We start from the raw sequence: 25,694 nt of genomic DNA, 5'->3' as shown, positions 1-25,694 counted from the left end.
TGCTAAGGGATAAAGGTAAAATCTGAATGTTTCTCACAGAAGATACATTAATCTGGTGCTGTGGCCTAACTGAATTATGATGGTTCCCTTGCAGCTGTGCTCAGATGGAATGCTTTCTCACTTGAAATCCTAAGATTTTACAATACATTGTATTGTCTTCATCTGTTAACACTGGGTGTACCTGCACTTCTTCAGCGAATGCTCTCATCTCCTACAAGCTGCATAACTTCTTCACCACCCTGCCATGAGGTCTGCCGAGGACACAGGGACACCAGGAGCCAGCTGACGGGCTCACCAGGTCTTTCAGGGCGAGAGCTCCCTCATCATACCCCCACTGGTCGCAACACTGGGAGATCACACTGGCGTTATTTTCTTGCTCTTCACGACCTGTAATTACATACCAAAGTTTTGACAGAACAGCTAACCTCTCCCAGCAGCTCTGGAGCGGGCTCCTTGCCCCTCCTTAGCTCGGCAGAGGTTTTCCAGCTCCTTTCCCTCGCGGAGCTGAGCCAGCCCGCCTGCGGGCGAGCCGAGGCACCCAGACACACCACAGAGCTCCAGGACCGCCCTCTAGCACCAGGCCCGCCCGGAGGGAGGCGGTGCAGCGCCGGCCCGCTCCCCGCTCCCTACTCGGCCCTGCCCGTTCCGCTGCTGCCAGGATCACATGAGAGGAAGCGGCGGAGGTGCCGCCGCCTTCCCGTTCCCCTTCTTCTCCAGCCCTGGTGAGGCACCGTCGGCCTCTTCCCCTCCGCTCCGCCCGGGGCCTTGGGCTCGGGTAGGAGCCGCGGCGGGAGCGGGGCGTCGCGGTCGCGGCCGCCTCCTGGCGCCGGGGGCGGGTGGGCTGCCGCTGCTGTAAGCCAGCCCTTGGCGTTTACACAACCCCCCCGTTAGGGTTTTGTTGTTAAACGGCCGCTCAGTAGTATCTACGCAACCCCCCCCGTTAGGGTTTTTGTGTCAAATGGCTGGTCGTTTGGTCCGATGGAGTCTTTATCGTGTGTTTCCTGGGCTGGCTCCCTCAGTGGGGTGGTGGTGTCTTGGATAGGTTTCTTGTAAGAGAGGAGTTGTTTGTAACGTGTCTGGGGAAGAAATGCAGCAGTGTTGGAAGGGATTTATTAGGCTGTCTTACAGTTATCTTAAAGCATTTTTTTCTGAGGAAGCAGCTTTATCTCCAGCTCCTCACCTTTAGTTCTGGGGTCATTTGGGATGCCCCATCCCTGGAGGCGTTCAAGGCCAGGCTGGATGGGGCTTTGGGCAGCCTGGTCTGGTGGGAGGTGTCCCTGCCTATGGCAGGGGGGTGGAACCAGGTGATCCTTAAAACAACCCCATCCAACCCAAATCATGCAGCGATTTGTGTATGAAGAACACAGTGATGCGCTTGCTTCTGACCCATCGTGAGAGTTTTGACTGAGGGTTGAATTTACAATGCAGGTTGGACTATGTGTCGGAGTAAGTCTTTGAGCTTAGGTTTAATGTCTTCTGTTTTATGGGAAAGGTGTATTCTTCACAGCCCCGACAGCTTGTGTTGGCATTGAAACGGGAGAGTTAGCGGGTTGCAGCAATCTGAATGTGGTTTAGACCAGAAGGTAAAACCTAAATTGGGAAGGAAAGGTGGTATGGGTAAAATGGGTCAGGTTGTCAGTGCTTCCTGTGCTCGTCTTAGGCACCTGCTGCAGAATAACAGAAGCACGTCCTGATGCAATTTGGAAACAGAAGCTAGGCCTAGCATTGGATGAAGGGTGAGGAAGGCTGTTGGATAACTGCTAACAATGGAGTGTTACACAGGGGTGTCGTGTAAACAGCATTGCTTTGAGTGCTCTGAGCTCTGTACGCTTGGCAGAATTAATTGCAGCTTGGTAGATTGACCTTTGTTTTCCCAAAGCCTTTGGATTAGTGATCTTCAAATTCTTTAAGCTGAGATGTGGTGGGCAGCGGAGCTCAGGCATCATGGGTCGTAAAAGACTAAAAGCAAAATCGGTGCCTTTTCTGTTTCACGTGCTGAGGGAACTCTTTTTGTTCGTTGGGTGTTTGTTACAGAAAGCAACCCATGTATTTCCAACAGGAAAACACAACCTAGAATTTAGCTCCACATATTGTTTCAGCATCAGGCTGTGATCAGGCAGCGCAGCATGTGATGTATATTGATCATGTTTGTAGCACTCCGTAGAATTTTAAGGCGCAAGTTGAGAGTAATATTGGAGCTCCTCTACTGAAATAAAAACACTGAACCATGATGTCTGTGTGTTGCTCTTCTTAGTCAATCTAGAGCAACCTCTGTAGCGTGAGGACCTCTTCTGAATCTGGTAAATACTATTAATCCCTTAATTTTAGGGAGTTTTTTTCTTTTTAGCTTATTATCCCTGTCACCCCATTTTCTTAGAATTTTGTGGGGTTTAGACCATACTTTGCTGGAGAACCAGGTGATTATGCTGAAAGTCTCTTTCAGAAATTTGTGACTTTCTCAGGATTTTATTCTTGTATACTGCACGGTTAGTTTAGTGTTATTTTACCTCTGCAAATCCTGCAAAGTGCTCCCTCCCCCCAAATCTTTCTACCTTCTTGTCTGCCCCTTTACATCCCCCAAATCACCTGGAAGCCATATTCTTAATGAGGAGAAAAAACTAGTGAGCAAACTGTAAGGTGCTGTTAGGAAAGTTCCTGTGCTGTTAATGGCAACGCACCTCACACGTGCAGTCTGATGGCCTGGTTTTGTATGTGACTACATCATTGATTTTAAAGCTGCATCTGCCACTGTACAAGAAGATGTAAAGGGCAGTCCCTGATGACCTTCCTTCTGCAGTCTCCTGTGTGCACTGCTACAGGCTGTGAGAATGAATATATGATGTCTGTTCGGTATCTTTAAGCAGAAGTCTTTGTTTTCTAGCATTTGTTTGTAGAGTAGGAGGTTCAAGGTCACCGCCTGATTCCTGGAAGAAATCTCTTGATTTATTCCTAGGCATACGTATTTTCTTTCTCTTTTAATGAAATATGCTTTTGCTCCCTTGCTAGATGAAAAACTCCGTAAATAAAGACCAAATTCCATTTCCATTTCTGAGCTCTGTCTATGTACCAAACAAAAGGTTGCAAACAAGTCAAACATAATGGCAAGCTAGTCATAATGGGTTTACAGTGTTTTCAAATCAAACTTTCTACCAGCTACAAAGATGCATTTTGTTCTTCTACGTTACTGTAACAATTCACTAACCCTCCTGAGGATAAAGAGGAGTAAGAACAGCCTGTCACATTTAATAGCATGTGCTAGCTGGGGAGAACAGTGAAACAGGTCTTTGCAAAACATTTTAAAAAACAACAAAAAAGAAACCCTTAGCCCTGTTTCTAGATGTGCAGAGATCTGTTTCCATAGATGTTTTGCGTGTTAAACAATTTGTGTGTTAAATGTCCCTGAATGTATTATGACTTCTTAAAATCTTTCAGTTGAGAGAAAATGACTGCAATCAAGCATGCTTTACAGAGGGATATTTTCACTCCCAACGATGAACGCTTATTGAGCATTGTGAACGTATGCAAAGCAGGCAAAAAGAAGAGAAACTGCTTTTTGTGTGCAACAGGTATGTAATACCACATCATATTTTTTGTTTTCACCAGTTTTTTTTATTATTCAGTTGAATTTCTCTTAGGTTTATTTACAATAAATTATGATATTAATTCTTGCCCATATGAGACAAGTGTTTCCGTTTCTAATGGAGAATATCAGTTGTAGCTTATACGTGCATTATCACTTCTTTTAAGAAACAAAACTCTTGTACTTTTACACCTAGATCTATAATTTGGGATGAAAGATACAAATTTATTTGTGTGGGATTGGTGGGCTTTTGAAACAGGCTTTATCTAGTGCTCAGAAGGGGGATTTAGTAGACATGTGTGCTGATCAACCTAAATAAGACGCAAAAAGGAATGCCAGTTAGAGTTCAAGGCAGAGGGCTGTGGAAAGGCATAGGAACTGAACTGAGTTGTGATGTTCTTTTGAGTATGTGTATTTTATTATATATTATTATATATAGCTGGTGCTTTGGTCCAATCCATCAATGAATTATCCTGTTAGTTGTTTTTTTGTTTTGTTTTTTTTTTTTTTTTGTTTTTGTTTTTTTTTTTAACTGAGGAATCACAGATTTTTTTTTTATTTGGATGGTAATCTCCAATGACTCTTGTGCTGTCAGTTATGTGGCCATAGTCCTGCTATATCAAACACCTGTAAACTGGGTTCAGTACTTCAGGAGCTGTATAAAGATGCGCATGTAGATGACTGAGATTTCAACTGAGCTGTAGATATTGTGGATGAAACCTGTTTAAAGGAGTATCTTTTCATCTAATAAAAATTATCAAATCTCCCCTACAAATAACTCATTTCAGAAGTTGAAATATAGCAGAAACAGATATTAAAGTAGTTTGTACATTTTTAAATTACTCTTGTACTTCATTTTACAGTGACAACAGAACGACCAGTGCAAGTAAATGTGGTGAAAGTGAAAAAATCTGACAAGGGTGATTTCTACAAAAGGCAGACTGCATGGGCACTTCGAGATCTTGCTGTTGTCGATGCCAAAGATGCTGTTAAAGTATGTGCAACTTTATAGAGTGCCTAGAATATGATCGTAACACCCTTTTATCAAATTACAGGCCATGCTGAGTTCTCAAGCATCTGTAGAAAGGAAAACATTTATTTTAATCAAATGTTACCAAAGCTGTGTCTCATCAAGGAATAAATCTAGTTGAAAAACTTCCTATAGTAGCTTTTTACCTAGAACCGTTAAAGTACCAAATAATCTTTTCTATCCTGTTTTGTGGTATTGAATATTATCTCATATATATATATGATAAAGATATAATACTGTGTGTGTGTGTGTTCATAGTCTTCTTCCCTTGCCTGCTCCCCTAAGTCTCCTTGGTTGTGTTGTGTATGTTGTCAGTAATTCCAGCTACCATTTTTGTCATCAGAAGGCTAACACAAGGCATTAGACGTTTTGGGGTCAGTGTCTCGGGACAGACGGCTCTCTCAAATGTTTCTTGAAACTGTCACAGATCTCTACAACGTTATTGTTGCATCATTTGCCTTGACAAAATACTATATTCATAGCATAAATTTTGCTTTTTCACTTCCAGTGTTTTAGCTTTTTCATTAAGGCACATCAGGGTGCCAGTATCAGTGCCTCAGCTGAAGGTTGTCATTTGTGTAATTTCATTTTATTCTACCATCTCAGTAAGTAAATGATTTTCTGAGCTGCAGAGATTATTTATTCATTTAACTGTTAAGCCTGTAACATATCATGTCTTTTGCAGGAAAATCCTGAATTTGATTTGCATTTTGACAAAGTGTACAAATGGGTTGCAAGCAGCACAGTGGAAAAGAACACTTTCATTTCATGTATCTGGAAACTCAATCAGAGATATCTTAGGAAAAAAATTGACTTTACCAATGTCAGTTCACAACTTTTGGAAGGTAAGTTTCTGCAACTGCATGTTCAGCATAAAGTTGAGTAATTACTGATGTAAAGTAGATGTGCTAAAAAGAACCAAAATCCTAACCCTGACTTCTTTTTTTCCGATTCAATTTCATAGTTTTAAAGTCTTCAGATAAATAAGGTAACTAGATAACAGATTTTTATTGGAAAATTAGGTAACAGAAATCTGTTAACTGAGTCAAAATATTTTATTAATGAAATTCTAAATATTGATACATTTATTGTATTCCTAAGGTATTTTCTTTCTGAACAAAATAAAATCTACCTGCAGGATTTGGTAGGTCTAAATGAGTAATAAATCTGCTTTTGTTCTGGTTCTCACTTGCCATGAATTACAAAGATGCTTTAAAAAGTGATACTTCAATAGCATTCTAACGTTTAGATGAGGTTTTTCATCTGGTTTCGAGTTTATATGTGGTGAATTGTGTTAAATTCAGCTGGATCCATTACAGCTGACTGACTGGATGCTAAGAAGGCTTAACATCTTGTTTGCTCATGTTGTATTAAATATTTTTACATTCCCATTATCTTTTAATAGTTAAAACCTACTAGTAAAGTCTAGTGAGTAGATGTATCTTACATCTGTCAGAAGTGGCTAAATCGTAGGTTGTTATTAAATACTAGAGTGGTTTGAGCAGAAGAACTTGAAATAGAAGTGTAGAAACAGAGGGTAGAGTTTCTGTATTTTGGTGGTGACTGAAACTGTTTTTAACTGACCTCTAACTTTTCAAGTTCTTACAATGTTAAGACATACATACTTACTGCCACTTAAAAATACACACACTGTTCATGCTTTGCCTGCTAACATTCTCTGCTTCCTTTCCTCTGCTTTTCCATACCTTTTAATTCTTCAGAACTACCTAAAGTTGCAGAAGGTGCGTAACACCTTTTTCCTTTATTCTGCTTTGTAAGCAATTTGTCTCAAATAATATGCTTTTTCTGTTTCTCTTTTTTGTAAATAGGGCCTTAAATAGCTTACAAAGTTGCTAGAGATGAGACGTCTCAAGTGTTGTAAATAGCTTCTGCATGGACTACACTAACATTCTGTAAATTGCTTTTCAGTCACTGACTGGCTTTTTGAATTAAATGCTGCAATGAGAAATCAATTCTGAAAAAACACTGTTATGTAATTCTTATTTAGCTCAGTACTCGTTTCGCTATTGTGAAACTTGAGCATCAAGACAAGTTTTGTTTTATTTAATTATGTATTTCTTAAGTTCTTTAGTATGTCTACTTTATGCTCTGTCTACTAAAATGGGGACTTTAACTTCTACCAGTCTTCTGCTAACAATTCTAGAATAATATTGTAGTAAGTTCTGATGCTGATTACCAGTGTGAGAGGTGAATGAACAGAGACGGTATGTCCCTTTGTACATGCAATAGAAGAAGTTGACCATTTTTTTTTTTTTATGTTGCATAATTTGGAAAGCATCACTGTAACTAGTTCTGGAAATCATGAAACCCATGGAAGACTTGATAAAAGTGTGTACACGTAGCAGATGCTCTTTATGAAAGTGATTCACTTACTTACATAGTTGAACTTAAAAATATTTTAAGAGTATTTAAGCTGACTTTTCTGCTCTTGGTAATGTTCTATTATTTCCTTTATCTATGCAAGAATCAGTTCCAAGTGGAGAGAATCAAAGTGTAGCAGGAGGTGATGAAGAGGCTGTGGATGAATACCAGGAATTAAATGCAAGAGAGGAACAGGATATTGAAATAATGATGGAAGGGTGTGAATATGCTATCTCTAATGCTGAAGCCTTTGCAGAGAAGCTGTCTAGAGAGCTACAAGTGCTAGATGGGGTAAACATTTCTTCTAATGTATGGTGTTAGCATATTGAGTTGTTTTCATTGATACTGACTACGCTGTGTTCTTTGGAAAGGTAGTTATCATGTTCTGCTTTGTATTTAAATATATCTGCTCCTAAGCTGAACTACATCCTGTCTGTTACCAGCTTTTAAAGATCTTATTCTGGAGCGAATTTTAGGCTTTCAAAAAAGGAGGCATTCTGAATGTATGGTTTATGAAGGTGGAGGTACAAGGAGAGAGAGTAGAGTCATTCATATTTATGTCAGTAGATGTGAACTTTTATGCCTAAAATATTACCCTCATTGTAATTAGGAACTTGGTTTAATCTGATAACATTGCAGTATTGAGATCTCTGTGTAACAGTACCATAATCTTTGCTATTCTGCTTCTTAAAACAGACCAACACTCCAGAGGTCACTTAAGGAGAAAAAAAAAAAAAAAGAGGAGATGTAGGGGATGAAACAGTCTTGAGAAAATGGTGTACAAACTCCTCAAATTGCCAAGATGTATGGTTTTTCTTACACTTTGAAAATGGCTGTTACAGAGATCATTGTTCTTGAAACAAAAAATGCAACCTTATCACCTAAGCTCTTTTTCTGCAAATAAATGTTTCAAGATAGTAGGGGTTATTACTGGATTTTTATTTTTGTGCATTTAATTTAATTTAATTCTAAGAACTTGATGAAAGTTTTGGTTTTGTATCTTTCCTTTATAAAATAAGGAAGCGTCATAGAATGAGAGACTGCTGTGTTCAAGTAACACTATAAATGAGAAGTACTGTAAGCTTATATTGCTTTGTCTCTTTCATCAAGCATTTTGAAAAGTGTCCTTGTGACAGTAATGGAGATACAAAATGCTTTTGAGATACAAAGAATGTTTCTTAAAATCTTATGGCTTAATTTTCTGTACAGGCAAATATCCAGTCAATTATGGCCTCAGAGAAACAGGTGAATATCTTGATGAAGTTGCTGGATGAAGCTCTAAAGGAAGTTGACCAAATTGAGATAAAATTGAGCAGTTATGAAGAAATGCTTCAGAGTGTAAAAGAGCAAATGGATCAGATTTCAGAAAGTAACCACCTAATCCATCTCAGCAACACCAATAATGTGAAGCTGCTGTCAGAGATAGAGTTCTTAGTGGTAAGCATTTTTATGGTCTTTAGTATCACTATTCGCATTGGGTATACATTTTTTCCAGGTTATTACCCTCTATGGTAACCATGTATGAAGTTTGTTTATAACAATGACAGTTTATTTTTCAGTTTTATTATTGCACTAATGTCAGTAAATTTTTATAGCATTGGATTTGCATTATCATTCTTGGTTCATCAGAGTAGCAAGCTGTAACCTTCTTTTGGCTTATGGATGGTACTATCCATTATTTTGTAGAATCACATGGATTTGGCTAAAGGTCATATAAAAGCCCTTCAGGAGGGAGATCTGACATCTTCTCGAGGCATTGAGGCCTGCACTAACGCAGCGGATGCCCTTCTGCAGTGTATGAATGTAGCTCTTCGTCCAGGTATTGTTTTTGTTAGACTACAGTCTAAAATACCAAATTTGTTACGGTAGTGCTTCCATTTTATGTGCCTTTCCGATCAGACTCAAATGCTGCTTCCATACACTGAAGGAACTGTGATTAGTGGTCCTTCTGGTGCCCACGTACAATATGTTACTGTATGTTTTGAACTGTGTTCTCTTTGTTTTTAGGACACGATATGCTTCATGCAGTCAAACAGCAACAGCAGCGGTTTAGTGACTTGCGTGAGCAATTTGCACGGAGACTTGCCAGTCATTTGAACAGTGTATTTGTTCAGCAGGTATTATTTCTTACTATTTTATAAAATTTTTGATCCCAAACTCCTCCTGAAAAGAAAAGCAATCAAACTATAATTAAGCATTTTCTGCAATCTAACTGGTAATTGAATGTACTGCTAGAGGCACTTCAAGCAGAGGAATTACTAAACATTCCAAACTGTAGCGACTAGAGGAATCTCTTATTTAAATAAACAAATAAATAAATTCTCCGTAGAGAGTTTGCTGTCCTAATTGAGCAAATCATGTGATATATGAACATATATTTTAGTTGTGAGGCTTGATTAATTGAGAGGGGGGAAAAAAAGCATTGAGTTTAAAGGATCTTAGGGACTGAGAAGATCAGAGTTCTTGCTCTCTGAACTTCAATGGCTGTAGAAAAAGACATATAGAAGTAAGAATTTTAAACCTTGTTTTTTGAGCCTTAACTTGAAATATTCAGAGATCACTGTCCTGAGTTTGGTTTCCTAAAGACTAGATGTCTTTCTTTAGCATCAATCTTTTTATTGCTGTATTTTTTATCTCCAATTAGTTTACTCAGACCCTCCTTCAACTCTATAACAAGCCCTACTATCTTTCAGTTCCAGTGAGTACATCAGGTTTGATACAAGCTTTTCCAACTAATTTTTTTGAGCTTGACTTACCAAACTAGCAGCTGCATCTTTGGCTTTACAAATAAGAAATCCTTATTGGTTGCAGAACATCAGACTTGCATCCCTTCTCAATTCCAGTATTTCCATCACCTCTCAAGCTTTGTTGATCTGCTTGTTCGACAACATTCCTCTGATCTATCTACAGAGTTTGCAACGAGACACAGATTTAGATGTATGCTGGAAAAAATATTTTCAGAAAATTGTAATATCTGTGCAACTATACAGATTCTACGGTTGTGTTAAACTGTAATATTTGTAAATAAAAAGATAACTCATTTTTTATACATAGTACAGTAAATGTTTTAGAAGTCCTTGGTTTTTTTATATATTAGTTGGGTATACAGGACATGGAATAGAGTTATGCCGGATAATGGCATTTGCGGATACAAGCCTGTTTTTATGGCAGAGAAGCATTTCCTACATTTTCTTTGCTTTGCAGAAGAATTTGAGTTCTCCAGCATGTTAAAATTTCTGTCTTTAGCTTCTGTTCTTGGGAAGGTGTGCTTCTCCTATCACTTGTGTTTTGAAAAACTGAACACAGGCCATCTCTTCTGGCCTCTAAATGAGCAAGTGAGAATTGGCCTACATAAGTGCAGTCATAAACAAAGTTTGAATATTGGAATCACATGTCAAAGTGGCTGTTTAACGCAATGCCTTTTCTGATGTTCTGTGTTGAGGATTTTATTATTAAAAATGGTAAGAGATTCTTATTGCTATGTAATACTATGTGTATTAGATGAAATACTTTTAAAGAGACTTCTCAGTGCTATTGAGAATGAGTAACATTGCAAATTTGCAGTTTGATATTAATTCTGATACTAACTGTGGCCTCATGTTGGCTTTTGTATAAACTCACCCTCTGAAAAGTTGTGGCCTACTGGTAGCTGCCTGGGATTAATCAGCAGGTAAAAATACAGCCTCACTGCAAGATTAAGCAGGAAGAGTTCATTAACTGTGGTACATGAGCCTCTGCATTAGGCTTTCTGTGGAGATTAAAGAAAAAAGAAAGTGTGTGTACCTCATTTTGAGGTATGGATTCAAGCGTTGCAGGTATAACAGATTTCTGTGTTATCTTACTTAAAATGATATGGTTCTGTTAGGCCGATGAACAGACTGTTCTGAACTGCTGAGCTAGTTCTCAGTCCCATATTTTTGGAAAGGAACTGGAATACTTTAACGTCTGAAGAGCGTGCATTGTTTAGAATGTTTATTTGAGAAAAAAAAAGTACTGAAGGAGAAATCTAAAGACACATTTCTAAATTGAAATGGCAAATTAAGATAGGTTGTACAAGCAGCTGCTAATACAAGCGAGACATACTTTGACTCAGATTTCAATAGATGAAAAAACAAAGTTTCACCAACATGTTAACTTAAATATATTAGTTTAGAAGTATAAAATTGTTCTTTTTTATAAACTTATGTAGTATAAACTTGTAATATATACTTGAAAAATTAGGAATAATTTGTCTGACCTTTCTAAAACACCTGTATATTATTATGCTACAGTAACCAGAGATTAATTGGGCAATCTTTTTGTGTTGTTAGGGCATAGATTAATACTTAAGATCAAGTTCTGTTGCTGTATTCCTTACAAGCCTGGTTTAAAAAAAAGGTTTTTCAGAAGGTGTTAAAGCCATTTTGACATTAAGCCCTCTGCTCTAACACTGAGCAAATGTATGAGCATTCTGCTACATGGCTGAACTGCAGCGTCATCTTGCTTCTTGAATTGCACAGGAAGCTTGTGACTTCAAGCACGTGAAAGCGTAAATAAGCCAGATATTACGTTGTTCAAGGAACACGATGTAATCTTCATTTAAAGGATATTATGTTTTTCAGGAGATAGCCTAGAGAAAAGGAGGAGTGTAAACTTAGTAGCTTGCTGTTAAGTGGATTGTTTTATGCTGCATGTCCTAAATTGCTTAACTCTAGTGTATGGTTACTGAAAGCATGTGTGTGAGTGCAGGAGACCAAGTGATAGAATATGTGCCAACTGATCTTTTTAAGATACAGCTCAAGTGGTTTGAACTTCATCAGATTTTCAGAGGAGCTTATAATTAACACCCAGGTCACCTGTTCATCAATTTGAAGTGTCTTACAGTATATGGGAATAAGAGCCTAAGAAGAAGTAGCTATGGTTTTTTGTAATTTTTAGAGAAACCATGTAATAACCTTGGATTTTTTTCAAAAACAGTTGAACACTTGTCATTAAATCTTCACTGAGGTATACCTTGCATTCTTGTGCAAAATAATGCCAAGTTGACTCACTCTGAAGGCAGTGCTGTAAACTGCAAGAGCCTTGCAATGAACAAGCTTACTAAGATGCATTGTCTTCCAAACTCAGTGTTTGCATTATGTTAGATATCTCTTCAGTCTAGGTCTGTAGACATTTTTTCTATGCAAGATATTTTGATGCTTTTCTATTTGTATGAATTTGTCTATTTGGTAAAGTTTTTGAGGAAACTTCTTGTATGTATAGTGTTTCCTGATTTATTTTAATACTATTTCTTATCAAGGGTCACGATCAGAGTTCTACCCTTGCCCAGCACTCTGTTGAATTGACGTTACCCAATCACCATCCATTTCACAGAGATTTACTTCGATATGCAAAACTCATGGAGTGGCTTAAGAACACAGATTATGGAAAATATGAAGGGCTAACAAAGGTACGTGAAGTGCTTAAATGATGCTACAGAATTTACATAATGGACTATTTTTGAGAGTCAAAAGAATTGTTTGAATCTGTGTGCATATTCTTTTAATATTCCTTTATTAAATTTAACTCACTGATCTTCTCTTTGGAATAGGAAACTTCATTTTTGGTCTCTTTTTTGTCCTGTTTTTTTTGTTGTTTTCAAGATACTATCTATGTCTCTGTTCTGAAGGATGACGTGAAGTAAAGGTTAATATATTAATGTCATATTAACCTTTACTTTAAACAAGTTTACCATTTTACAATCTAGTATTAAAAATTAAGTTACTTTTATGTTGATGTGCTTGTTTACCCTTATGATGTTTTTATTTCGGCAAACTTCAATCTCTTCATTTCAGACCTCATTTTCTTCATTTCACTTGACTATCAAACTTCAGAGGTCTCTTTTAACGCAGATCAAATAAAAACGTTTTGGCTTTGTATATGTGTAATTAACTGTCTTGCTTAAAACTGACATGAAGTGGAAGAAAAAGTTTGAATAGAAGTTGGGACAGTTGTTCCGTAACAGAACAAATCTTTTTTTGAAGTACTACCATTCCTAAATCTCAACCATGGAAGATTTTAAATTGGAGTCCTAAAATGGCTTTTAAACACTTATTCTTTTGCAAATGTTAAATGGCTGACACCTTTGAGGTGGTCTTCAATAAATCTTTTTTTTTTTTTTTTAGTGTGTGTGCTAAGTAACAAAATTCTGAGGTAAACAAGGGAAGAAAGATCTTGGGTGATTTTTGCCCATGAGTAAAAAATTATAACCTTTGTACTAAAAATCTAAACAAGTGATAATTTGCAACTTCTTTCAGTCATTGTGCCAATTGTCTTCTTAAAATTCAAGCTTATTTTTGGCAGTGTTGCAGACAAATTAATTTGGGATTCATTGAATCTTGTAGTAAGCACACAAGTAAGCTTCTGCATCCCATAGTTTTCAGGCATTTTGTTTTCCTGCTGAAGGTGTAATTAAGGACACCATATTCAGGAAGAGGTGAGACTGTGAACAACGGTGCTGAATTCCCTCCATTCTAATCCTGAATTCAATTCCATAATGCTGTCACCTGTAATCCTATTTGTATGTATCACATTGTAAATGTTTCCTTATGGAGGAGGAGTAGTGGTTTTTAGTGCTCAATGGACCCACTAAGACAATGAATAAAACCTACTCAAATGTCATGAGTACATTTTTATGCATGTTACATACATATATACAAATACATTGTGAAACAGTTCACTGTTACTTATTTACATGCTGTTTCTGAGATCTATTTAGCTGTAATCAAAATAAGTCAGTATGTGTACCTGTTAACTAACTTTACATTTTTAATTTAAGAATTACATGGATTATTTATCGCGACTGTATGAAAGGGAAATAAAAGATTTCTTTGAAGTTGCCAAGATCAAGATGACAGGCACAACCAAAGAAGGAAAAAAGTTTGGTAAGCTTCCAGGAGGCGTCTATCTTTCTTTGAATTTTATTATTTGTCTATAAAAACACTCATCATAACACCTACATCAGTTTTTTAATGGTCTAAAACCGCTCACTTTTGGCAAGGTGAAAGTTGGGTAAAAATATGATTGACAAGACTTCTGACTTCCCCAAGGCCAAAGTAGCACAACTGAAATATAGTGAAATTCAATTGGGTTTTGACGAAGCTACTCTTAATGCCAGCTCTGTGTGAGGAAACTTGAGATTTGCTTTGTAGTCTGAGAGTAGATACACTTGGTTAACTTGTAGACCTTCCCATTTAAGGGAGTTGGTATTACTGATAGGAGTAAAATGTCTAGTATGAGTATGGAAGTAAAGCTTTTAAATAAATAACCTGAATAGTTAGAAAGCTACAGTTATATAGGAATATTTATATTTTGGGTATTCTGTATTTTCAAGTACACTGTTTCAAAATGTTTAGGGTATTTGTCATAGTTTACCAGTTACCAAATTGTAAATTCCAAATTCTAAATTCTAAGTGAGGTGCAGCTTGAACTTGTACATTCTGTCATACCTGTTTTGGGTTCTGTTCGTGGTGGAGAGCAGAAAAAGGGGATGAGAGTAAGGAAGCAGGAGAGTGTTGAGGCTTTGATTAAAAGGAAGGGGAAGCAGGAAGGATTAGTATGTTCAAGCTGTTGGATGTGGAGAGCAGGTGGTGCTGTAACGTTCATTGTCAGAACAGTTAGATTCCTAAATCTTGATAAGCTATCTTACTGGAAGAACAAAATACTTTATCATAATATAAACTGACTTAAAACATTATATCCTGGCAATTCATTTGTGATCTGCGTTTGTGATGAGACAGTTTTTGTAGCAATTATATTCCTGATATCTGTAAGTGTTGTGATGTTACATTTTGGAGAAAGAGGTCCTCCAATTAACCAGTGTAATTGCTGCACTTCCAGAAGGCTTCTGCTGTGTGTTTGTGTGAGCTCCAAACATGTTTGCACAGGGTAGTCTACGAGGAAAGTAGCAAAGAATTTTTGACCGCTTCTGTTCATTTGATTTTTCTTGTCAAGTTAGTTTTCAATCATACAAAAAGTATGTTTATGTTTGAGTTTTGCTGGTGACTGGTTTACATACAAAACTTGACCCAGGTCTGCAGTCTTCTGCAAATCGGTAGGCACCAATTACAAAGCCAAGACTGGAAGAAGTGAGGATGCTCCCAGAATTCGTAATATCATGAATGGTAATTAGGCCATTAAGTAATTGTTATCAGTGACCATGTCATGAGGCCGCAAGAAAATTTGCCAGTGAATTAGATCAAGAAAACTTCACTCCTCAGTACTAATCATGTTCTTATTAGTACCATTTACAAAGCAGGGAAAGTAAATTATGTACGTTTAAAAATCTATTATGGTTTCACTTTATTTTAATATCAAATTGTGTGTTTTTTATAACAGTTTATAACGATACGTAATTTCAAAGGCTTCTATGTTGAAGGTAGTGATTGTAATGCTACCGGTTGCACTAATTCAAAATATATCACTTCTTAGTAGTAAACTTATTTAAGAAATAGCGTAGGTGCATAATGCTACAGTTGTACTCAGACGCTGAGGATGACCTGTTTCCGAGCTGTGTTGGTGTTTGTTCCTGCCTTTTTTTGTGCTTTGGGAATAGCACTGCTATATGAATGCCTCAAACGCAGCGGGGATGCTGGGAGAATTCTGGCATTCTATGCTAGTGCAAGGTTCTTTGTCTGCATTTTTATGGCAAAAAAAATAATCACATTCACACTTGTCTTCAGTAGTCTTTTTTTTCTTTTGAAGACTTTGATACTTAAATACCATAAAATCAAGTGTGGGAAAGAGTGCTACTGCTGTCGTATGTCTATACGACGTGGCTTCTTGAAGGCCACTGTGATGCTTCTGATTGTCCAATCTTTGCCTGTAGGTTCTCTGCATTTTGTAATACAGTCCCATGCATTTGGAAATTGAGGACTGTGAAGAAGTGGGACAAATGCGGGGCAGGTGCATATGCTTAACATATCTGCCATAAACCTCTTTATTCCAAAACTGCACAAAACCCAAGATTTAAAAACTAGGCTGGAATTAAATTGGAGTTTGACATTAGAATTGTCAGTGGTGGTGGCTACTTGAAAACATTTGGTATTTAAGACATGTTTGTGGCATTTAGAAGTATTTACTCATTCTATTACAGTAGGTTCTGCTTGCCTGCTCCATTCTGGGGGCCTTGTAGCATCCATCCTCATCAAGATCTTCTTAATACCACATATCGCTTTTACTGTATGTATGCGAATGCCTTTTACTGGTTAGGTATTCTGTATGTACCACAAACGTAAGGAAACTTTACCATGCCCGTTTATTCAAAATCTCACATCGAAGTCCACTTGCAGAAATTGGTTTATTCTGCACAAACCAGGAAAAAAAAAAGGAATCTTTTAATTTTTTTACTACAAATTCATTGTTTTCATCCTTTCCAAATTTGCAGTCATCAGTTTTTGATGCAGCATGAATACGGATCATATTCTTTATGTAAACATCCTGATTTGCTAACAACAGAAGTGGTTAGCCAGTCTTACTGTTAATACAAATAATTTTGTAGTATTGTTTTTGTGTTTTTTTCTTAAATTTAAGAGGTGAAAAATATCTGACTCAGTACAAAGCTACATAAATGCATTTAAATTTCTTCATGAATAGTATCGATATGATTGGTCTTGGAACCTGAGTCTTTTGCAATATTAACTCTTATAAATAAACCCCTAATTAATGGACTTCTCAATTTGTGAGAACTTAAATACGTGTTACTAAAAACGTTCTTTAATCACACTATATAGGAAAAAAGTGAAGTTTAATACCGAAAAACTTACTGTTTTCCATGTAGCTTAGATTCTCAATTTCTAGAATAGTACCTCTCTAACTAAATGTGTTTGCAATGTAGTTACTTGCTGCTTATAGTTCTCTGCATGTTTCTTTCCAGTTAGAGCTTAACTTGCATCTTGTGCATGGTTTGTGCAAACTGCATTTTAACTTGTCTTTGTCTTTGATGCTTGCAACCTAATCCATCCCAGCTACACTGCCTCGAAAAGAAAGTGCTGTCAAACAGGAAACTGAGAGTGAGTATAACTAGTTGCATTAGTTGGTATTGTCAATGCATGTGTGTCAATGTAAAGATGTAGCACTGCATCATGGAAAATCAACCTAACATGAAAGCATTTTGTTCAGAATGAAATAAGCATTAGCAGAATCATTGTTTTTGCAAGGCAAAAGTGAAGTACAGCAAAAATTGCCCAACATAGAAGTTGAGAAGTTTTGCAGGTAAAGGCAACATCTGTTACTTTTCCCATGCTAGTAGTTGATCTAAAAAAAAAAAAAGTTTGTGCCTGAGAGCTTGCTTGTCTTAGTTTTCCAACTCTTCTAGAAGGTTGAGATAACAGCTTTTATTAGATATATAGACTTTGTCTTGTTTGTGCCCTTAGACCTGGGCAGTTACGTCAAGATACCAATATAGCAATTAAATTAAATGTGCAGGATTGCTTTTAAGTGCCTTTATGGTTGAGATGTGAGAAGTTTACATGTGGGTCAAATACAGGTGACTTCTTGTGGTGTTTTTTTTATTTTTGATTTCTGACTTTCTCCATCCTGTTTCAACATATCTGAAAATTTCAAACAAAAAGAAATAAAAATGCACCTCACCTATGTGAAGGCCACAGAATATCAGGAAGAAATGTCTGAATGTTAGTTATGATCAAAGGGATGGGGGTAGCAGCAGAGTTCACCCGGGATTGTACATCAGGCAAAGTATACCTATGTAGCCAAAAGGACATTAACAGTAGAAAGATCAAGTTCAAGATGGATGGTGTCTATAAAACTTTTTATTATTCCCCTCTTTTGGATTAATTCCACTTCTTATGGTGGCCTTTGTCCAAAGCATATATTCACAAAGATCGTAGCTGATCTTTGCTTTCAAGGACAATATTTATCCTAGTGTTCCTTTATTTGACAATTTTGTGCCTTTTATACCCTTTTCATAATTTTACAATGTGGGCTTATATATCTGCATTGTACTCAACTTTGAAACTTGAAGTACTTCAGTTACTTTTTAATGAGGAAAAAGTTGGTTTATAGCAAAAGCATTTTCAGCTTAGATGAAAAGTGAGTTTTTTTTTTTTTAATGTACAAGATCAAAAGTTGCTAGTGGCCCTACATTCTGTAATGAACCTGTTCTTGAGTATTTTATTCTACTTTTGCATCCCTCTTTCATGATTTCTGTATTTAACAGGTCTTCATGGAAGCTCTGGAAAATTGACTGGGTCTACTTCTAGCCTAAATAAACTCTCTGTTCAGAGTTCAGGAAATCGTAGATCTCAGTCATCCTCACTGTTGGATATGGGAAATATGTCTGCCTCTGATCTTGATGTGGCTGACAGAACAAAATTTGATAAGGTAAAACAAAAATGTTGCTTAGGAATCCTACTAAATTTTGGATTAGAACTGTCTTGCATATCCTTCTCAAGTATAAAAAAAGTACATGTTTTTGGAGTAAGGGGGAAAGGAATGGCTCTCCCTCGGAATGAGAGATTAAAAAATAATTTTCATGTTCTCCATTAATTCTTTTGATGGAAACAAGTATTTTTATTCTACTCTCTTCAAATCATTGGTCTTCTTGTTTGTCTGTTTTCTGGGAGGAAATATTATATGCCTGTATAAGAAAGAAATGAATGTTGTTGAGAAAACAAGAAAAGAATGTTGTTGAAGATGCAGGTAACACTTCTGAAGATTAAAATCTGAACTGTTTGCATTTCTATTAAGTAGAAATCAGCCTTCTAAACTTTACTGAAGATGGACAGTGAAATCCTAGGCAATAAACAATTAAAATGAGTATTTCTAGCTGTTCAGAATATTCAATGTGTTGATTAAAATATTTGTTTGTCTTTAGATTTTTGAGCAAGTTCTAAGTGAACTGGAGCCTCTGTGTCTGGCCGAACAGGACTTCATTAGTAAATTTTTCAAACTACAGCAACATCAGGGTATCTCAGGATCAACAACGGTATGGCTCTCTTGCTTCAGTGACAGAACTTAAATGCTGAACAAGCCTTGTGAGGCCTGTTTAAAATATAACTTTGGAATTTATCTGGCAATTATGTGATCCGGGTGATCAGTGATTTTTTTTCTCTATTAGCTGGCAGAATCTTTGGTTTTTTGGCTTACCGATACAAAATCTATTAAAAAAGAAGAAAGAACCAAAACTGTTTCTTTTGCCATTGCATTGTTTTCTCATAAGCGCACACTAAGCATGCTGTTTCATGACATTACGTAGGAAGGCAATGGGAAGTAATTGTATACAGCATTGAGAAGCATGACCAGAGATCGTCTACCAGAACCCTGCAAACCATTGTATTTGCTTTGAAAAAAAATACCTGATGATTGTACTGTTTTTGTCAGACATGCTTATCAGTTAAATATAGAATTTGAGATAAACTTTCAGCTTCCTGTATATACACATTTTGTTCTTACAGAATGAAGCGGAGGAAATGGATGGGGGAAATCTATCTCGTTCATACCCTTCTGGTGTTCCACAAACAATATCATCTGAGTATGTGCTGATGTTGTTTATTCTTAGTTCACATGTAGGCTTAAGAACTTCTTTGGAGTATAAAACTTTTTTCTCTATATTAAATTTTTCCCTTCTAGTGAAAATCAATAGTGAACTCTGAATTTGTAACTAGACACTTAATATGTCAGCAAATATTAAAAATAATAATAATTTTACATATAGAATTAATGTTTTTGTCTACAGTAGAATAAAGATGTGTAATTTCAAAGTGAAACTAGGTTTTATAATATGTAAAATAAGCTTTGCGAACTATGCTTAGCAAAATTATGAATTTAAGTGTGTGGCAGCTTCTACACAGGAAGTATTTTGTTGGAGTATCTCGTACCTGTGACATGTGTTTTTTGTTTGGTTTTTTTTGTTTGTTTGTTTTTTTACTGTGAGGCGTTGGCATTTTATCCTTCACTTAGCAGCATTCTGAAAATCATGAGACTTGTTGGATGAAAATTGGACTTGGATCCAATAAATTTATCCTAAAAATATGTATCAAAGAACATGTAAAATAGCCCAGTAAACTGTCAGAGTAATATTTCTCTTGTGCATTTTTACTAGGAAGGACATGATCCGACAAATGATGACAAAAATATTTCGTTGTATTGAGCCTGAGCTGAATAATCTTATAGCGCTGGGGGACAAGATTGATAGCTTTAATTCCCTTTATATGTTAGTTAAGATGAGTCATCATGTATGGACAGCACAAAATGTGGACCCAGCTTCCTTTCTCAGCACAACACTTGGAAATGTTTTGGTGACTGTCAAAAGGAACTTTGATAAATGCATTGTAAGTTCTTTAGTTATTCTGATTTAAGTTAACTATAATAGTATAGGAAGCCCACTTCTATCGTGTTTGATTTTGCATTTTTATAGTTAGACTTTTTGCTATAATTTGAAATGAAAATGAGTAACTTCACTGCTATTATATTGGCCAATTTTTTTTAAAAAAAGATTAATTGGTGGTTGTGGTTTTTTCCCCCTCTCCATTCCACTTTTCTTGAATAATTAGCTATTTGTAAGAAATATGACCACTCATTCTTAAGATCTTACTTCTGTGAGCTAGATGACTGTTTTAGTTGTTTTAAACTTGTAATCTTACTGAAGTCAGTCAAGTAAAATATAGCTCTCTGGCTTTTTCTTATTTAAAAAAAAAAACAAACAACCAAACCCTCATGGGCTTAGGCTCACAAGGGAAAAGCAAAACCTGCATCATTTGCCAAATAGACATCTCTTCCACGTATTCAGCTATCTTTATCTATCTAAACCAGTTTTTTGTTGAATATTAAAGTGGCAAATCTTTTGGCAGTAGGAGAGACAGCTTCTACTGTCAAGGAAATTTGCCTTTGTTAATACAACGTGACCATTATATGAAATATGGCAAGTTTAGTGAAAATGTTTGTTGGTATAACTAGTTTTTTTAAATTGTTATAAATGTAATTTGACACTAGGCCAGTGTAACAAGACTTGTCATTCATGATCAGCTTAATGCTTAAAATATTTTGAAACTGACTCTTTTGGATTATACTCAGAAATAAAATTTCAGTAGAAGATCAGTAAAGCTTTCTGTGGCAAAATGAATTGCTTGCTCAGTTGATTCTGAAAAGCAAAGTTCCTTGTTTTAGATTGTGGAATGAAAATCCAACTATCAGTTGCTAATTGCTTCTGGTGGATAAGTAGTCATCTTTTCTTAATACTAAGTAAGCAAGCAAAGGAACATAAAAGCCAGAAGATCTTACTTGCCCATCTTCCTTTTTCCTTCAGTTATTTCTTGTAGCAAACTTGTGAGGATAAGAAGGGAGGAAAACTCAGATTAAAAGATAATGATTTCCCTCGTTTGAATAAATGTTAACTTTTTCAGTGTCGGCATTTTTTTGTTCTTTTGCTAGTTGTTACAGGGTCTGGAGTTGTATACTAGAGGCTAACATCTGTTTTTTTTGTTTTAAATTTAAGAGTAATCAAATGAAACAGATGGATGAAGTAAAAATCTCAAAGAAGAGTAAAGTTGGGATCCTTCCATTTGTTGCTGAATTTGAAGAGTTTGCAGCCCTTGCTGAATCAATTTTCAAAAACGCAGAACGACGAGGAGATCTAGATAAAGCTTACATAAAACTTATTAGAGCTGTTTTTGTCAGTGGTAGGTGTTCTGAGGTGGTCATAATTACTAAAATAATTATTTTCTCTTATATATATATTGCTCCAGTTAACCAATAATGTTATTTTTTAAGACCCTTTATTGCAAACCACGTGACCAACACTGTGCTGACATTTTGGTTATCTCTATTACCAGTAGGAGAACAAGTGTAAACCTTCTGATATAATGTACTCTTTAAAAGCTGACTAGGTATTTCCCTTTGTGCCTATTTGCAGAGTAACTTAGTTGTGATGGGGGAAGTGGTTAAGGGCTCTGGAAGGAGAGAGGAGCAATGCTGCGTGCCCAGGTACTCTACATGCCTGGTCTGAAGTGGTTTCCTGCCTCTTCTGCCCCAGTGTAGCTTAAATGAGGAGATAAGTCTGGGTGGAATCTCTTTCATTTGGACCTAGTGCTGTTCATCTTCACAGCCTTCACAGTTGTCTAATTCAGTCCTAATGCAGCCTTGAGTTCTGGCTATGGATTTGACCCTTTCTTGGCAGATGAGGTCCTTTGTGTCCTAGCCTTACAGAGCAGAACGTCTTTCTAGTCCTCCCTAGTTTTCCTACTCCAGTCCAGAAAACCGGAACGCTCTTGTTCTGCTGTTGTTGTTTATTATTAAAAAAAAAAAAAAGCCAGGGTGGGGGGTAAGAGAAATGCACGGAACTCCAGAAAAAATGTCATTACCTTTTAAAATGGGGGAGAAACCTCTCTATGCTGATTTATCTGCATACTTTGAAACAACTCCAGCCATAGCACTTCCCAGCCACTGAGATTTACCTCTTCTTTAGGGGGAGGTTGAGAAGGAGGAGAGATTAGTGGTAAATAAGCATATAATATAGGACAACCAAAACTGGCAGGAGCAGACTTTTCCTATTTGGCACTTCAGTGATCTCACTGAAATGAATTGGTGATCTATGTTGATACTTGGGTGCCCAAGAACACGTTTTATAAAAGATCATCTTTTGTGGTGGGCACCGTTTTTGGTAGTATCAGCAAAACAATTAGCAGATGGATGGGCATAGAGATTTAATTGTATTCTTGGTTGTGGGAGTACTCTTCCAGCCTGCTTTAGATGTAGTAAGGAGGAGATGGGTAAAATTTCTTTCATCTGCCCGGGGGTTTTTGTGGGGTTAAAAAGTAAGAGACCTATATAAAGGTCCATCCATTTTTATTACCAAGTTTAGAAAGCAACAGTAATTCTGTCCACAAAACTGATAAGATAAGCAAAAAAATAAAAAAATGAGAAGTAGATGAAGAAAGAAAGGAGGGGAAAAAAATTGTTGGAGTTGTTACTGAAGAATTTTACTTTAGCAAAGAGGGGAGTGAGCATTTTTTTAATAGATACGTCACGTTAAATTTATAAAGGATAATGAAAGCATGCTTAACAAAAGCCTCCCCAGAATGTGGTGGTAGTTTATCAGTTATGTAAGTTGACCATATGTAGTCTCTATTTTATGTCTGTTGATAAGTGATTTATTTTTTTTTGCATACAAATTACATAGCCTTAGGGCCTGTAGATATCCAGAACTACTTTTGAAGGCACTCAAATATTTGTTTATTTTGTGACTGCTATGGTAGTAATTCATACAAATGGTTATATTTCTGATAAAATCCAAAATTCCTGTTCTGGCAATGTTACGGTTATCAGTTATATTTTTCTGAATTTGGTTGCTCTTTTAGTATTTTAAGTATTTTGCTTCCTTTCAGTTGAGAAAGTAGCTAATGAAAGCCAGAAAACACCCAGAGATGTGGTCATGATGGAGAATTTCCATCATATTTTTGCAACACTTTCTCGACTGAAAATTTCTTGTCTTGAGGCTGAGAAGAAAGAAGCCAAACAGAAATACACCGATCATCTTCAGTCTTATGTCATCTACTCGCTTGGACAGCCTCTTGAGAAATTAAATGTAAGTATGTTTGAGTTTAGCTATATAGTTTTAAATAATATGGAGTATCAACACTTCCTCTTAGGTGCTTAGTCTGTAATGTCTGGTATTTTTGTCACTGCATCTATAATAATCACCATCTTACTATTTTAGACTCAAGCACGGCTGCCAAGAGTACCTTACTTTTCTCCTCACTTTTTTTTTCCTTCCCCAAAACCATTTGTTTAAGACACAACTGGTGTATGGTCAGTACTATACATTGCCATGAAAAATCTGGTTATTTTCATCCAAAAATGTGCTTTCCCAGGCTGTGGTCTATGATAATCATTAATACTATTATTATTTTTTAGCATTTCTTTGAAGGTGTCGAAGCTCGTGTGGCCCAAGGTATACGAGAAGAAGAAGTAAGCTATCAACTGGCTTTTAATAAACAAGAGCTTCGTAAAGTCATAAAGGAATATCCTGGTAAGGAAGTCAAGAAGGGATTGGATAATCTTTACAAGAAGGTAGACAAACATCTCTGTGAAGAAGAAAATTTACTTCAGGTAAACTAAATCATAGTTTAAAAACATCTTGTATTGTTTACAGAAAGACTTTTATTGTCTTTTACTTATATATTCTGTGAGACACACCTAGTTTCAGCAAAATTCTGAAAACCCTTGAATTTTGAGCTGAGACTTTTTTTTTGATAATCCTGCTCTGATTCTGTTTGGTGTAACGAATTCATTTGAACTATGATTGGTAGGGAGAGATTTCTGGAAGAAGGTTCCTTTATGATTCCCAAGCTCTCCATTAGTGAGTGATCTCTATTCTGCAAAATACACTGGAGTAGAAAGAAATAGATTTAAATGAACTGTTAACCTGATATGAAACTTAGCTTGTACACTATAGCAGAATATGCTTTCAGTTAGACCTTTTCTGGTGGTATATTACTGAGGTCTTTTAGTACATTCTGTAAACTTTCTCACTGGGCTATAAGAAAAGGAGATTTAAGAGTTAAGCATACACTAAGAGCTTTTTAAAGCCTGAATGTGAATTAGTAACACTAGTCTAGTTTGGAGTGTTCTCTTTAAAGACAAAAACAATACCTATTTTAGGTATTCCTTCTAAATACATAAACACACCCTCCTCATCTTCATTTTCTGCTTTGCTCTGTAGATTTGGTGGTAGCGATGTAAATATTAAAGACTTGTAAGTAACTTAATGGGTAAAAATCTTCAACCATTTTTTTTAATGCAGCAACTTTACTGAACTTTGCTTTTGACAAGCTTTAGTTTCAAATGACACATCAACTGAGAATAAGTTAATGAGCCTATGTCTTGTAGTTCACATTTAGCGTGCCAGTTGACATTTCCTAAAGTTTGCCTTTTTTTTGGCAGGTTGTGTGGCATTCTATGCAAGATGAGTTTATACGACAGTACAAGCACTTTGAAGGGCTGATAGCTCGCTGCTATCCTGGATCAGGAATCACTATGGAATTCACTATACAGGATATTTTAGACTACTGCTCCAGTATTGCACAGTCTCATTAAGTGAAAAAGAAGCTAGCAAAGTTTGTGCCTGTGTTATAAGGGAATCAAACACTATAACTGCTGTTTGTTTTTAAAAGGTGGATTTCCGTATGTATGCATAACTAATTGTCATATACATCATGTCAGTCTCCTGCTTCAACAATCTTTCAGGGCAAAATGAAACGTTTGGTAATTTGTTGCTCTTCAACTGCCTTGAAGTACCATTTGAAAGCATTAATTCTGTGAAACACTTTGGATATAGTTTTTCCCCTCCCTTAGTGTTCAGATACTGTTATTTAAAAGCTTTTTTTTTTTTTCTCTGAAAGCACCAAGCACTACCTTTGTAGTACACAAAAGGGGTACTACTCTCTTCACTAATGTTGTGCATCTTGGGAATTATGTTGGCATTAAAGACTACCACACCGTTTTCCCTTCTGTACTGCAGAAGGTATTCATGTTCTGAGATATAACGTGGTCGTGGCTATAACTCTCAATTAAACTGTGTTCATCATATGCTTTATTTATGTGGTGTGTTGTTTAAAAAAGGGAAAAAATGGGGAGCGATTTCCATTGTTACAGCTGCGGGTGCTGAGGTAAAAGGGGCAGGGCGGGCCCGGGGGGCTCACCCCGCGGGGCAGGGCCCCGTCCCCTCCC

At 36.6% G+C, this 25,694-nt stretch overlaps 2 protein-coding genes across 16 annotated transcripts in view; one reads left to right on the top strand and one right to left on the bottom strand.

Moving 5' to 3' along the window:
• LOC308193740 (uncharacterized protein) overlaps window positions 1-653 on the bottom strand; it is a 59,216-nt gene extending 58,563 nt beyond the window's left edge. For 7 of the 10 annotated variants that reach the window (XR_013949889.1, XR_013949890.1, XM_080588746.1 and 4 more), the window contains exon 1: window positions 182-420. Coding sequence is in view for 6 of the 10 variants with exons in the window: in XM_080588746.1 (XP_080444872.1) it covers window positions 182-208 (27 nt within the window). In the remaining 4 variants the exon portion in view is untranslated. Of the gene's footprint in view, window positions 1-181 lie in introns of all 10 variants that reach the window. The other 3 variants (XM_080588740.1, XR_013949888.1, XM_080588744.1) reach the window with 3 other exon arrangements.
• EXOC1 (exocyst complex component 1) lies at window positions 582-25,557 on the top strand. 6 transcript variants are annotated; one of them, XM_080588731.1, is made up of 19 exons: window positions 582-722; window positions 3,433-3,566; window positions 4,444-4,574; window positions 5,296-5,455; window positions 7,096-7,283; window positions 8,202-8,429; window positions 8,679-8,811; window positions 9,000-9,109; window positions 12,271-12,420; window positions 13,789-13,894; window positions 16,976-17,020; window positions 18,187-18,350; window positions 18,844-18,954; window positions 19,424-19,500; window positions 20,071-20,299; window positions 21,463-21,646; window positions 23,351-23,550; window positions 23,880-24,074; window positions 24,909-25,557. In XM_080588731.1, exons 2-19 carry the CDS (start codon window positions 3,443-3,445, stop codon window positions 25,059-25,061), a joined length of 2,688 nt encoding a protein of 895 aa, XP_080444857.1. In that variant the 5' UTR covers window positions 582-722; window positions 3,433-3,442; the 3' UTR covers window positions 25,062-25,557. The 6 variants fall into 6 exon arrangements, with proteins under 6 accessions (XP_080444857.1, XP_080444861.1, XP_080444856.1 ...); XM_080588730.1 differs by having other exon boundaries at window positions 639-775; XM_080588732.1 differs by lacking the exon at window positions 582-722 and adding an exon at window positions 1,665-1,736.
• The last annotated feature ends 137 nt before the right edge of the window (window positions 25,558-25,694 follow it).

The sequence above is a fragment of the Anser brachyrhynchus genome, assembly GCF_964034855.1.
Source record: "Anser brachyrhynchus genome assembly, chromosome: 4".
In the NCBI taxonomy this organism is placed as follows: domain Eukaryota; kingdom Metazoa; phylum Chordata; class Aves; order Anseriformes; family Anatidae; genus Anser; species Anser brachyrhynchus.
Note: the sequence above shows the minus strand (reverse complement) of the source record. Positions and strands in the feature narration are given on the sequence as shown.